Below are 15,226 nucleotides of genomic sequence, written 5' to 3'. Positions count from 1 at the left end.
TTCTTCAAATGTAAAATGGGATTTGACACTCAGTTTTTAACTTAAAAGATTCTTCTATAATGTGTGTATAAACATATGGATATGCATAGAAAATGAACAAAGAAGAACAAGCCCCTGCTTGGTGTTAAGCATTAATGAGGAACGTGTCCTCTGAAGATTCTTTTTGGTGGAGATGATAGAATACTGCTATTATATCATAGTGTTAAGTAAGAATCTTATTTTGTAATTAATTACTTGAGTTGCTTAATGGAGTCTGTGTTTATTTAGGTCTTAAAAAAATATTTTCAGGGCTTAACAAGAAGAAACACTAAAAGGTACATTAATAGGCCAGAGCTGATGCTCGGGAAGTTTTTCTTTAGACTAGGCAACCTTTACAGGCTGTTTACAGGCACATGTTTCCAATTGCTTAAGAGCTGTAAATGCAGTATTTTGATGTTCCTCCTAAAGCAGGACAAACACCTCAGATCTGGTCTCTGTTGAATATGAATAATGTTCTGCTGCACTTGTGGCTGTAATCCATCTCTGTAACATGAACTTAACCAAGAAGACAAGAGCAGGGCCATTTGCATTTTGCTCAAGATCCACCTTGTCCTGAAAATTGGCATGCTTAAAAACCAAGCCTTCAGTTATTTGCCTTTGCTCTTGCTGTGAATCACCCTTTCATCTACATGCTAAATATGGATGATGGAAATTAATGCATTATTTTATAATACAATTGAACTCTAAAGGGACTTTAGTTTGCCGTGAGCTACTAATGAGAAAAATGAGCTCAACCCTTTCAGCAGGTGTCTTTGCTCAGAGTTACAGAGCAGTACTGACCTGGTTCTGTCAGCTTGCATTCAGAATTTCTGGCTAAATGTCAGTAGTATTTTCCAAAGAGTCATTCTTTGTATAAGCATTGAAGACCTTCTCATGTTGTGCATGATAAATTAGAAAGCTTCACGGACTTTCACTAAAGAAAATCTTACTGTGTGTTGCAGCTGTCCTGACTCCCTTAGAAAAAGCTTATGGAAAACCCAGGACATTTGAAACCAGTAGCAGAAAGCATAAACTACCAATGCGTAATGACAGTGGGAGGTTGCAGTCCAACATTAGCTAATGACTTGGCTCTTCTGGAATCTGTGTTTCCAGAAATAACAAATGGTCCTTCTAAGACGAGCGCTATTCTTTCCATAGATAAATATAAATCAGCAAAAATTAAATCATTTTTTAAAATAATTTGATAATGAACACAAATGAAGTAAAATTTTTCTCCTTGCTAGAGTAACTCTGTTAAAGCTTAATTCTGCCCATCAACACATGCTACCTTCATGTACCAAATACCAAATGCCTTCAGTGCCAACAGGATCCAAGGGATGCCAGTCGTGTTCTATGTGATTTTGCATTCACTAGAAAGTGTTAAGAATTGGTAACGTTATTCTATTTTCTATAGAATTATTTGACACAGGACAGAGAATATAACATTGCTCAGATGTTGCCAGTCCTGTGGGCACCACTGTCCAGAAGTTAAATGGATTCACTTCTAGTGGAACAATGCTGTAGGTCAGGATAATGAAGTGTAATGAAGCCAAGTAGATCTGCACATATTTGGAGTCCAAAACAGAGGGTATTACCCTGCATCAGTTCCCTCTTCATAGATGTTTTACTGAAGGGACGATCGGGATGAAAATCATTGAGTGATTTTCACTCACTTTGGTGCTTGGATAGATCACAGTGTATTACATTTCTCAAATATTTGTAGCCAGGGAAATATTCTTTATTCCACAATGCTGAAAGTGCTGTAAGGCAATGCTCAGCTTTAGAGATGTACTCTTTGTATTTTTTGGTAAAAAATACAATTGCGTGTTACTGATTTGTTTGGTGAAGTGGGGCATGCCACTGGCAGCAAACTGCTTCTCCTTCCTGATTAATAATTGTGAGATAAACTCATACTTAAAATCAGAAATGAAAAAGCAAAGCTTTCTGTCTGGCTATCCGTTATGACTTATGAAAATAAAGGTTTATTTGGGTTACATCAAAGTGTGAGATGAAGATATTTATCGTGCTTTGTATTTCCTCTTCCCTCATCCACACAGCATGGAGAAAGCTATACTAAAGGGTTGGACAATCTCAGAACACATTCCTTCTTTATGGACCGCAAACCAAACCTAACACTGAATTGTATTCAGTACTTTTTTTAGTTTTACTAGACTTCTGTTGCTAGTTCACTCCAGATCACTGCTACTCATTCAAGACTTAAGTTTTATCTAGGAACTTCATGTACTGTTCAGAATGAGCGACCTTTTAAGCAGTGGTTGATGATGAAGAACCTACTACCGAATTCTTCCTCTGGGAGTCTTATGCAAACGTTCAAATAAATTCTGACATCAGCAGTCAGCTCATTACTGATCAGTACTGCTTCATTCCTTCAAATTACTTGCCAGGAATTTTGACCTGTAAACTTCTTCTGGTATATACCTGTACTAGAAAATACTCGTAGCACATGCATGTGAAAGCAGAGTTGGTTTCGATATTATAGCTTTCACTAGATGCCTTGCTGCCTTGCACTTTGTCATGAAGACCACTTTTTTTTTACCAATCTAATTCTGCCTGCTTTGAGGGTTACACACACACACACAAAACCAAAAACCATAAAACCAGTAATTTCTTAAATGGCATTCCTGTGAATATGCTGGTTTTAAAATAACCAAATATGCAGACCGAGTATGCATGATACCCAGTAGCCAAGGACACTGCAGAATTTGCATTATTTGCAATTCAGAAAATGCTGAAACATTTCTCATGTGAATTTTCCATTCTTTAACATGTAATAACCTGAAATTCATGGTAACATAAGCTTCTTTTCATTCTGTTCAAGATTATTTTTCCTTTAGCAGGAAAATAAAATTCACGTGGGGCAGGTGAGAGATAGAAGTTAAGCTTCTAAAGATATGTCTTCCCAGGATAAATTATAATTTATCTAGGAGAAACATGCAGAAATTGATTAAGCATTTAAAATACCACCTATGTGACCTTTTATAGTATACATATATTCTTCCACTTCTGATTTATTGTTTCTTTGCTTTTCCACAGGTACAAAAACAATGTTCCCATTGATGTACAGGCTCATCCTGGCAAATATACCATTGAAAATCGATACGGGTTGCACTCCCTGGAGATTAGCGAGTAAGGGAATGTTAGACCATTTAACAAATAACTTGAACTGAAATGTTGCAATTGATGGAGACCTGCAAAATGCGGACATTTCTCTTGGGGATAAGAAGTATCAAGTTTATACAGCTGAGATTAACACTATCTGTTAAATACTGAAGCAGTTCTGGTTTTCCTCAATAGAGGATATTCAATTTATCTAACTGAGTAATTGATCTATATTATTCTTTTTATGGTTGACTCAGAAACATACTTTTTCCATTTGTCCTGCATAAGCACAGTTAAATATGAGAAAAATCTAGTTCAAGGTAAAAATATTAGTTAACAGTATTTCAGATTTAGGAACATCCTGGTTCTTAATGAAAAGAGGAACAGGACCGAGGAGTCCTCACTTGTACACACACACACACACAAAGTTCTTTAATAGTATTCATCTTCCAATTTGGAAATTTTTGCAGTAATATTGTGTTCAAAAGCATTGACAATCAGCAACAATCTTGTTTTTACTATCTAGATACCACTAGGTGCCCTTTGAGAATACTGTATTTACCATTTCTACAGTTTCTGCATTAGGCACATCTCCACAGAAGGGAGTAAACTAGAGAAAACTTGGAGACAGGAGATGAACTTTGTCATATATTTAATTCCTACTTCTGCTGTAATCTTAATTTCAACTCTGAACGAATATTTAACATTAATTTCTTTTCATTGTCTTTTGAACATAGACAAAAACTTAATGTCTATAACCAATTCAGTGCCCAGAGCATAACTCCTGAGCTTTTACTTATTTGTAGATTTTACCCAGATTTCTGAAGGCTTTTTTTGGTCTAGAACAAAGGGTTTGCCAGGCAGTTACGGATGTCCAACCTAACCATTTCTATCATTTTAGATGTGATTTTGATGACATCGCTCAGTACCGGGCATCTGCTATGAATGTTAAAGGAGAAATTTCGGCTTATGCTTCCCTTGTGGTAAAGAGTAGGTTTGCAAAATGTTTCTTTTCTTTTTAATGCGTATTTCTATTTCTCTGGCTTAGGGTGTCCCCTTAGTGATAATACTGACTGCTCTTTTTCTCTTTGCACATCTAGGGTATAAAGGAGAAATTGATGCAAGCCATTTGCATGCTGGGACATTTTCCATGCCTCTGAGCTGTAAGTTGCAATATATGCTTATTTGACACATTCATTTGTGATAGTGACATCATGACAAATGATTAGGCAGAATATTTTGTAAAATTATTTGAAAAAAGAGCAGGTCATCCTCAGGTACTGTGTTCTTCCATTTCAAGTACGTTAATCTAATTTGATTGGTGAAACAGCATTGCCTTATAGGTCTGTGGCTATTTATTCACACAGGAAGCATCATTTTATTATTGCATTTGACTGTGAAATAACATCTGTCAAAAAGAGAGACAGTTCACTTCATGCAATATGTAAAAACATGTCCAGGAGAAAAGGCCTGGGGGGTGCATATGTGTCAGTACACTGCTAACTTAATACTCTGCTGCTATGTGATTGCATGTGGTGCAAATGCGCATAGCCGGGAGCAAATCTGAATATGTTGGCTATATCAAGTTAAAAAAATAAATAAATTGTTTTTGTTTTGTTTTGTTTTACCCAAGCATCTAGCTTCACAGTTTGAAGTGATTTACAGTATTGCATGGATACTTCCATCATCAGAAATGCTAAGAAAATCCAACAATTTATGTACACTGAGTGACATAAGGGCCCTAAGACCTTATTGCAGCATCACAAGGAGGCTGAGGGATGTGCTGCAAAGGCATATGATAAGTCCTTTATGTAGTGAAGCTCTGAAATAACAGAATAAAGGTCATTCATAATATTACAAAATGCAAGGCCATGAATTTCCAGTGTTACTTGGAATTTATCATTTAGTAATGGAAGCAAAAGATACCAGTTTATCTGTGTGCACTGTTCACAGGAAGACTGTGAGCTACTAGCATAGGGCAGTTGCAGAAAAGAGGAAAGTGACCCTAAGTGTTATCAGCAGAGCTGTTTTCAGGAGAATGATGAAAGCACCTATGCCAGACATGGGTATAAGGCAAATAGGATATTCTATCTCTAATCTAGCAGTAGATATCCCTGTTCATTGCAGGGAAGTTGGACTAAATCACCATTAAATGGTCTCTTCCAACTCAAACATTTCTGTTGTTCAGGTTATACAACATCAGGAAAGGTAAATTCAGGAACAAGCACAGGTCACCTGAAAGCCTGAGGGAGTGGAGAGCTCATTTTAATTTTAAAAGTTCGTTAAAAATATCTACTTAGGGTAAAAATATGAAGACTGAGTGGACACATAGCTGTCCTGAGATGGAGCAAAGTTACAGAGGGAAATAAAAAAGGAGTAATCACTAACATCATTTTACTTGAATAAATCAGTAGTCATAAATAGAAGCAAGTTTAAATTACAAGCATACACATTATGATAATACACCACATCTGAAATTTGGAAATTCTGTTATGAAATTCTGAAGTAGCCTTTCCCTGAAAAACTGAACTCAAATTGTACGCATAAAGAAATAGCTGTTTCTTTGTGATATGTAGGTGCCTGGATTATGTGACCCTGCAGTAACCTCTGAATATAGATACTGAATACTGTGCTGTTTCTGTTCATACCTTAAACTTCACCTGATTTTGTATTTATAATCACTGGGCACTGTTGCTTACTACTCTTATCATGAAATGAAAGAATAAGTAAGCAGCCAGACTTTTTTCCCTTGTACAGTTGGTGTTACCCCACATGGCTTCGCTTCCAGGTTCGAAATCAAGTTTGTTGACACGTTTGAGGTAATGTTTGGGAGGGAAGGTGAGACAATGAGTCTGGGCTGCACGGTTGTCATCAGTCCTGATATCAAGCGCTTCAAACCAGACATCGAGTGGTACCGCAACGGTGAGAACGTTTGACACAAAGAAATATAAATTTATTCAATGTAGATGTTTATAATTTCAGTATGTGTGAGTGTCAGGATGTATCACATACTTTCTTGGTTTCATTGACAGGAATATTTTCTCTATTTTAATTCAAAGCTGTTCCAAATTTAGCATTTTGAATTGAAACTACTGTTAGAAAATGGAGGAAGGGCTGAGAAAATGTCTTTTATCTTTTCTTTCTTTCTTAAGCTTAAATACTAAAAACATTTTACAAGCAGTAACTTCTCTGTGACCCATCCACATAGTCTCTGTAGCTTTTCCTGTTTATTACATTTCTTGAGTAATTACATGAGGCTGTTGTGCAGCAACCAACAAAAAGTTCCTTACGTTCTAAAGTTAAACTCTGAGGCCAAAGTTGGCTTTCATCTATGACTGTCTTTGAAGACAGAAAATTGAACAGTAAGGATAATCTCTTGTGTATTTCCAATCTATTTCAAGCTATACACAGCATTCTCAATGCATTCAGCTAATCCTCATTATGAAATCCTCTAATTTACAGGTGTTCTTATTACACCATCCAAATGGGTCCAGATGCACTGGTCTGGGGAGAGAGCTTCATTAACACTGACACATGCGAACAAAGAAGATGAAGGTCTTTACACTCTGCGTGTGGTGATGGGAGAATACTATGAAGAGTACAGTGGTTATGTCTTTGTTCGAGGTAGGATACTGCTTATGAACCACATCACTGGAGAAATGAGAAAAACCTTTTGGCAAAGTAAATCTCAGTCATTTTAGGTGTTTATTTCCAATTTATATATGTATATATATGTTTACGTAATATAATAGCTTACATATAATGAATTATATTAATTTATATAAATATTTTATACAATTGATTTTAGCATTACAGCTTCCAAGTGTTATCTTTGGAAAAACTGAATGCATTCCTAAAGCTTTGGTGCCACATTTGAGAAAGCTTGTAAACCATATTGGCATTCTGGGGATGAAATTTTTGTTGTTCATGTAACTTCACTCTTTCTCAGCTTCAGTTTGGGAACAGTACCGAACATAATTCAAAAAAGGATAACTCTATGAAGTAACCTTATAATGTATTTTCATAGCCATCTCACACTGCCTGAACTGCAGATCAAGATTTTTTTGTTCCATTTGAGAGGTTTTCACTAATGCGCAATGCTCAGAAAAAATACAGTAGAAAGGAAATACAGAGATCACCACTTGGAGAAGAATAACCACATGCACCATTACAGACTGGGAACTGAGTTTTTGGAAAGCAGCTTTGCAGAAAAGGCTCTTGGGATCACAGTGGACAATAGGGTGAACATGAACCAGCAATGTGTCCTTGTAGCAAATGCCGGTGATATTCTGGGCTGCATTAGGAGCACGGTCACCAGCAGGTGGAGGGAGGTGATCCTTCCCTTCTGCTCAGCACTGGTAAGACATGTTTGGAGTGCTGGGTCTAGTTCTGGACTCCCCAGTATATGGAGCCATGAACATACTGGAGGATGTCCAGTGAAGGGCTGCAAAGTGAAAGGAACATCTGACACATGAGGAGAGATCTGTGTCTGTTCTGTCTGGGGATGAGAGGGATCAAAGAGTATCTCATCAGTGTGTATAGATGCCTAATGTGAAGAGTGAGTATAGAGTGAGACACTTTTTTGGTGCCCAGTGAAAGGACAAGAGACAGTGGACAAAAAAAGGAAAAGTCCATTTCAACTTTTCAAATCTAAGAAAACACTTTTTTACTGTGGTGGTTGTTGAGCATTGGTACCTGAAGAGGTTGTGGAGGAGACATTCAAAGCCCAAATGGACACAACCCTGGACTCTGGGTGATTCTTCTGGAACTGGGATGGGATCTGGTGGACACAGAAGTCTCTGCCAACCTCACCCTTCTGTGATTCTGTAAGGAAAAGCAGAGAATATGTCACCTTAATTTAAGTACAGAATTAAAATGTTATTCCTCTGGGTGTTGTTTGCTTGTACCATGCAAAACTTCCTTGTATTTCTATTATAGCAAGTATTTCTTTAAGAAGAGCAGTAGCTTATCAGGTTACGTGATGACTCTATATCTGTCCCAGCTGCTAAAAGCAGCTGAAGCATGTAATGCTAATTCAAAAGACTCTGGAAATCTTTGGCTCTGAGAATGTGTTCAGAGTGGTGCTGTGTTCCCAAGTTTAGCAAAGCTGTGTGAGAGATAACAGCATGCTTGGAAAATATAACTGAATCAAATGTTTTTGTCGCTCGAGGAAAGTGTTTGCTAGAATGTGTGTGTGAAACCGAGCAACAAGGAGAAGAATCAGGGATTGCTTTCCTTGCCAAGTTTTAAATTGGGCTACCTTATAAATAAATGATCGCCCTCGTTCCCGCTACATCTTCTAGCACTTACAGCAATGAAAGTATGACCTGACTGTGAACCAGCTACCCCTTTCACAAGAGTATTTTACTAGCCAACAGGTGCACTTGCCAAATTCTAATTAGATTAATTATATTCTACTTTCATTCTCTGCACAGCCTCATTTGGCCAGCACACTTCTCACTGCTCCTCCTAATTTGTAGACAAGTTCAGTACAAACTCTTAGCTGGGTGTTTAAGTGCAAGGAGCTGACATTTTGCATCACTTACAGAGATCCTCCTGCACTGATGGAGGTGAGCAGGGTGCTCAGTCAGGCTTGCAACACCGGGACTTGGCAGGTTCAGAAAAAATGGGTTCCTCTTACCATGGCTACAGGTCAGCATTCATCAGCAAGCAGCCAGGGATGAAATCCTAGCACCAGTGAGGCTGATGAGCAATGCTGATTGTTCCAGCTATTTCCTAGTCTGTCTTGGAAAGAAACCATGGTGTCTTGTGTTCTATCAAGCAAGAGATATAGATAATTCAAGCCAATTATAGGGAGATCATTGAAGATATCTTGTTATTGCCCTTAATGCTCTTATTATTTCGCTTTGTTAAATGGATTGGTTACTCTATGCATTTAAAAAATTATACCTAGTTAGCTGTAGTTAGAAACTGGACTCAAAAACTTTGGCAGAGCTTCAAAAATTCCATGTGATGCAACTATGCATAAAAGGAAAGATACAGGGAGTATTTGTTTATATTTTTCTCTGAAGACTACCATTTTATTTAATCAAACATGATCCATACTCATATAAGACATTTATTTCTGAAAGCCAAAAGCAGAAAAAACTGGAACTGACATAACTTGTAATTCAAAATCCTGTAGCACCCTGAAGCATCAAACATTCGTAAAAGTATGGGGTTTAGATGGAATGCAAGAACAACGTTTGTTAGCAAAGCATTTTTCTTTAGTTATGTACAGCTGTCTTGTCTTAAGTCAGGTCGTTTTTAGAAGTAGTGAGGCTTGAGTAACATTACTTATGACAGTAGAAACTCTCCGTTCTATAGAGAAACAATCTCTCTTTAAAAATCTTTCATATAATCTTCTTGCAAGGGTTATTTTGCCCTACATCTCTACATCTCTCATGATGAATTATGACTGTGTAAACATTGTAATTACCAGTGCCCAGAACTATGCTCTGATTTTTAAGCTTTGGGTAAGATTTGTCTGGAAGCTGATGTTAGAGTCGGAGACCTGTGACACCAACAATTTCATATGTGTGACAAGTGCTTGAGAGGAACAGTATGCTCATCCTAAGGAAGTTTGTATTCCAAAATCTGTGGTATAATTCAACTTGAAAAGGTCTTGACACCTTTTCAGCTCATATCCAACCCAAACCAAACAATGAAAGACTATGTGTGAAGGTATTTCATTCATTTAAAAAATAAAACAGTGTTCAGATTGGTCTTTTCTTCAGCAGATGTCTTTGTTATGCATCTGAGTGTCCAGCAAACAGTAGCCTAACAACACTGATCATTTTAGAGGATGACCTTGAAAAAAAAAGCAACAAAAATGACACAAAGGTTTGAAGAGGCTTTGCCTCCCAGCTCTCACTGTAGGGGCAGATGAGATCTGAAGGGCGGTCAGAGCTGTTTCCACAGTCAGTATTTTCATGGAGGTGTATGGCAGTGAGTGAGATTGCACTGTGTATATTCTGAGACCTTTTGACTGAACCACTGAATAACGGCAAGATAAAATGTCAGCCTAATCTTCTAAGTAACATTGCAGGTAAATGGACAGTCTTCCAAGTTTTCATGCACATTGGCTGTGTCTCTGGCAGCTACCTCATTAGAATCCATGGTACTAATATGTATTAAAAATGCCTAGATCAACTATGTTTACAATATGCTGTAAATGCATTTGTAAATGTTGCAAAAATCAAAACCTGAAAAGACACCACCAGTATAAAACCAAAGAGCTTTTGAAACTTTTTCTTGGCTCTGCAGGAATAGAATTTTATCCTTAAAAAAAAAAAAAAAAAGTTATGAAAGAACCTTGTTTCATATCAGGAAATCTGTGTCTCCATCCTCATAGATGCTGATGCTGAGATCCCAGGAGCCCCTGGCGCACCACTGGATGTGCAGTGCTTAGATGCCAACAAGGATTATGTCATTGTGTCCTGGAAGCAGCCAGCTGTTGATGGAGGAAACCCCATCCTTGGATACTTTATTGACAGGTCAGCAAGCATGCTGATGTGGAAAATTTGCTGTTCATTCTAACTCAAAAACCTGAAATCACATTTAAAAGCATGAGATAAAGCGGTCATTTTTATTTTCACTCTTCTTGCTGTCCACAAAAAAAAAAAAACTTTTTTTTTGGTTTAGGCTGGCTGGACCTGGTATAACTTTAATGAGAATAATAAAGGTCTGCTTCACTTAAGTACATAGAAATGATTATGTGAGTTCCTGCTCAGCCCTCACTGATTCTTGTGAGGCTCGAGAGGCCTCAGGACATTGTGGTGTTGGGGGCTCACAGGATTGGATCTACCCACATCATCCCCTGCAGCCAAACATTTACCATGTACCAGAAAGCAAAATGTGATCTCAGAGGTAGTTGGACTTCTTTTACGGGCTGTTGTTTTTTGAGCAATTAGGTTCACAAGCTGAATGCAAATGACCCCTACATGTTTTTCTCTTCAACAATAAGATTTGGAAATATGTAGTTCTAAAAATATGGCCTCAAGTTGTGCGAGGGGAGGTTCAGGTTGGATATTAGGAAAAGTGTCTTCTTAGAAAAAGTGTTTGGGCACTGGCACAGGCTGCCCAAGGAGGTGGTGCAGTCACCATCCCTGGAGATGTTATAGAACTGTGTGGATGTGGCACTGAGGGATGTGATCAGTGGGCACAGTGGGGATGGGTTGGTTGTTGGTCTTTTCCAACCTGAATGATTCTGTGATTCTATATGCAAATGGAAGCTGTCACACAGTGGTGGGATTCCAGAAGTTTGGGATTTAAGAAATCCAATCAGTATTTCAGGACTTAGAGTGAAGTTTTCAGAGCTGGTTTCAATTTTAGTACCAGAATATGTCATTAGAAACACCAAAGTCCTATGGATTTATTTAGATGCATGTAAATGTATGTGTTGTATACGCATATAGATGTATTTTATAAGCATGCCAATATATTATGCCCTCTCTGTATAAATATAAAAGGGAGAGATTGTTTTGTGAAAAAAAATTCTAACATCACAGCAATCAAATATTGAACATTGCTTCAGTTTGAATATAACTTTTGCTGGTTTGACAGTGTATGATTAAGAGTTGTTGCCATAACTGTGCTGTGCTAGGAAGCTCTAGCTCTTTGACATTCATTAAATAATTCTAAACAAAAGGTAGGACTAGGCTCTTAATAATAACTCCTCATTTTAAAAGTAGGCTATTGAGGGATGTTATCACAAAGGGCAACTGCAAGGCAAGGGGCATTTTGCTTCTTCTCTCGTCTTCACCTCCTTCATTCTACATTTGCTCCTGAATTCAGAGCTTTGTTACTGAGTGTCCAACTTCAGTTCTTGTCATGGACATCTGAGATCTGGGTTGGTCACAGATGATGAACTCTGCTTCTGGCAACTGCAGAGGATCCATGTATTTCACATCCCTTCAAATATGCTGAAGCTGACACGCCCCAGGTGTCCCAGAGCATGCTTTGAAGGGTTTGAACAGTTTGAAGTGAGTTGTGCCCGTGTCTCCAGTTCAGGAAAGAAGGAGCACAGCTGCAAGGGATTTAGTGCATTCCCAGATGGCCCTACAGCCCTGACCCCCCTCCTGCAGCTGCTTCTGTGTCATCAGCAGACAACACTGCTGAAGAAGCTGGGAATGTCCAGTGAATGGACATGACTGGAAATCTGAGGGCTGGGTGCCCTGTGCTTGTGTTCTTCCCTTCCAAGCACCGCTTGTCTTGTTTGTGTTTTGCAGGTGTGAGGTTGGCACCACTCACTGGACCCAGTGCAATGAGACTCCAGTGAAGTTTGCTCGTTTTCCTGTCACTGGTCTAATTGAGGGCCGCTCCTACATCTTCCGAGTCCGAGCTGTGAACAAAGCTGGTGTTAGCCTACCATCCCGCGTGTCAGAGGCTGTGGCTGCCCTGGATCCTGCAGACAGAGCCAGAATGAGAAGTAAGATGTTCTTCCTGCAGCTTGTGTGAGAGATTTAAGAAGTCATAACTCAAAAAAAAAAAAAAAAAAAAAAAAAAAAAGTCTGACTTATTTACTCATAAGCCTTTGGAATCCCACTAGAGGGAGCAATGCAAAAACAAAATATTCTTTGGAGGCACATTTGCCAAGAAGGAATCATCTCAGAGCTCTTTGCACAGGGTTCCAAAAGCTCTAACAGCTTCTGCTGGCAGCAGCGCTGTGTTCTGAACTTGCATGAAGAGGGGGAAAAGCACAGGAGAGTAAATTGCCTGAGCCCTGTTTTTGTTCCACCAACAAAATAGCCAAGCAGACCCTGCAAATAACCTCTCTGTTTGCCACAGCCCATGCAATGACCAAAGTCTTGCAGTAACATCAGCAAAATATCAGGGCAGCCCAACAGATTATTGAACCCAAGCTCTCTGTATGGCAGTTAACATTTTACAAGCCCAGGATATTTTTCCTGTGGCTGGGTGATATCCCAGATGCAAAGGCTTTGATGAGGAGTTTGTTTCAAAATCCCTTTCTCTACCTGTATGACAAAATTATATGCCTAAAATTCATTTATTTCTACTCATCTCTGAAGTTTTACTACTTGAAATGGTCCAGTGTGAAAGGGGTATTGTATGCACAGCTACAGGTTTCCAACAGTCCCAACTTACATGTCTTACTGTGTTTGGCGCTGTAAGGTACAGACAGCTACCAGATGATCGAGGTTCCCATCCTGAATAAGACCAGAAGGCTGGAGGAAGCAGGTTTGCCACAAGAAAATACTGTGCTCAGACATTTGAGACCTGAGTTACAGTGGCTTTTTCTTTACACTGCAAAGACTCAAAACTGTCTCGAAAGAGGGAGTCTGATCTCAGTGGCTTATTCCCATTGTATCCCCTCCTCTTCACTATCATGAACCTCTGTTCAATCTTTGGTCACGCTTCCAAAGCAAATCTGCCAACAAAAGGTGAAACATGTTGAGGTGGAGAACAACAGCTGCAAAGATTATCTCTGAAAATGTGTTATTCTGGTTAATAGCTTGATACATAGCTGTGATATCATGATAACTGCTGGGGCACAGAGAAAGCCACCCAGACCATATCGTATGCATATATTGTCAGGTCTAGCACTTCCCATGTGTGACAATGGCCCTTGTTTTGAAAGCTGATAATGTGAAGGAAAGTGGATTAAAAGGAGAGAAAGAGCAGCCTGCAGGAATTTGGCTCTTTAATGAGTGAGTTGTTAAACTAAATGAACTGTGTGGGAAAGGTAAAGTGGACGTTAATTCTGTAAAACACATGAACTGGGTGAGCCAAATACCTCTGCTTGTCACTTTAGTGACTTCAGAGAAATTTAAGGAAGGAGTATATGTCTTTGGAGTATATGGCTTTCAATATTCAAGCCTTAAAACTAGCTTTGAGTATCCCTACATGAATAGTCACCAAGAATGGAGCTCATATGAAGCTTGCAAATGACATTTTTGTTGGTTTTCTCACTATTTCAAAAGTTTCTGAAGACTTATGTACATGATCTCTCTTGAATCTGTTTCAGGTCACCCTTCTGCTCCTTGGACAGGACAGATTATTGTCACTGAGGAAGAACCTGCAGGTAAACACAGCCCTTTTGCCTACAAAAGCCTGGCTGAGTAACTAGGAAAACTTCCATTGAGTTCAGAGGACTTTGGCACACACTCAAAGTTCTTAGAATTGTTCTTAGAGTCACTCAGCCTTGAACAGCTCCAGCTTTGGGTGAGGTTTCATTATTCAGGACATAATAAACAAACATGCTTAGCATTAAACCAAGAACATTTAAAACTGGTTTTTAGATAACTTTAAACCCTAAGTTTTCCAAAAGCATTGAGTGCAAAGGTATATTAATGCTTGTCCTATACTTTAACAATAGTACTGTTTCTGAAACACTGAATGTGAAGAATGTGAAGAAATTCACACTCATTTCCATTTCCTACTTTTCTACCCCATGTTTCAGAGGGTGTCGTTCCTGGTCCACCTACGGACCTCCAAGTTATTGAAGCCACCAAGAACTATGTTGTGCTGAGCTGGAAACCTCCTGGACAGCGGGGCCATGAGGGTATCATGTACTTTGTGGAAAAGGTAAAATGAGAGAAAATCAGAATCATGTTGTAGCAATCTTCTTTAACATTATCTTTGATGAAATTTCATTTCCACTTGCAAGCTAGGGATAGAACTTCATTAACGTAATTATTAGATTAAAATAAACTACTAAGACAGGAATTTATAAAAATGGTTGCAGAATGTGTCATACACTGTAATATCCTTTTCTGATTGGTGTCATTGACCTGCCATAGGGTAGACAGGCTGACAAACTCACTATGGTGAGTAAGTGTGGTGCAAAGTCACAGTTGTATGTATATCATTTGTCTGAGGGCTGCTACAAAAGTAACGCCTCCTATTTTATGATGTTGGCCAGTGACATCAGTGGTGGATGCTGGTGATATGGCAGCAGAGGTGGAACCTTCCCACCAATATTCTATTGCATTTTGTTGCCATGTGACAGATGGCAGCAGAGGGGCAGTCTGACAAATTGGCGTCTGACCTGGAAGTGTGTATGAAGCAAAGGTGTGTCATTCCTCCCACTGTCATTGATCAACACTTGCTAAATGTTTCTGGAGAC

At 38.8% G+C, this 15,226-nt stretch overlaps 1 protein-coding gene across 5 annotated transcripts in view; it reads left to right on the top strand.

The window, feature by feature from the left end:
* MYOM1 (myomesin 1) overlaps window positions 1-15,226 on the top strand; it is a 70,389-nt gene that overhangs the window by 18,134 nt on the left and 37,029 nt on the right. For all 5 annotated transcript variants that reach the window (XM_085539634.1, XM_015855248.2, XM_085539632.1 and 2 more), the window contains exons 6-14: window positions 3,073-3,165; window positions 4,040-4,128; window positions 4,239-4,301; window positions 5,896-6,060; window positions 6,601-6,762; window positions 10,493-10,634; window positions 12,369-12,568; window positions 14,126-14,182; window positions 14,561-14,685. In XM_085539634.1, coding sequence (XP_085395760.1) covers window positions 3,073-3,165; window positions 4,040-4,128; window positions 4,239-4,301; window positions 5,896-6,060; window positions 6,601-6,762; window positions 10,493-10,634; window positions 12,369-12,568; window positions 14,126-14,182; window positions 14,561-14,685 — 1,096 coding nt within the window. The remainder of the gene's footprint in view (window positions 1-3,072; window positions 3,166-4,039; window positions 4,129-4,238; window positions 4,302-5,895; window positions 6,061-6,600; window positions 6,763-10,492; window positions 10,635-12,368; window positions 12,569-14,125; window positions 14,183-14,560; window positions 14,686-15,226) is intronic.

Source organism: Coturnix japonica, chromosome 2 (genome assembly GCF_054131305.1).
Source record: "Coturnix japonica strain WE chromosome 2, WE-NBRP24, whole genome shotgun sequence".
Lineage (NCBI taxonomy): Eukaryota > Metazoa > Chordata > Aves > Galliformes > Phasianidae > Coturnix > Coturnix japonica.
The sequence above is the reverse complement of the archived record's forward strand: the minus strand, read 5'-3'. Positions and strand labels throughout refer to the sequence as shown.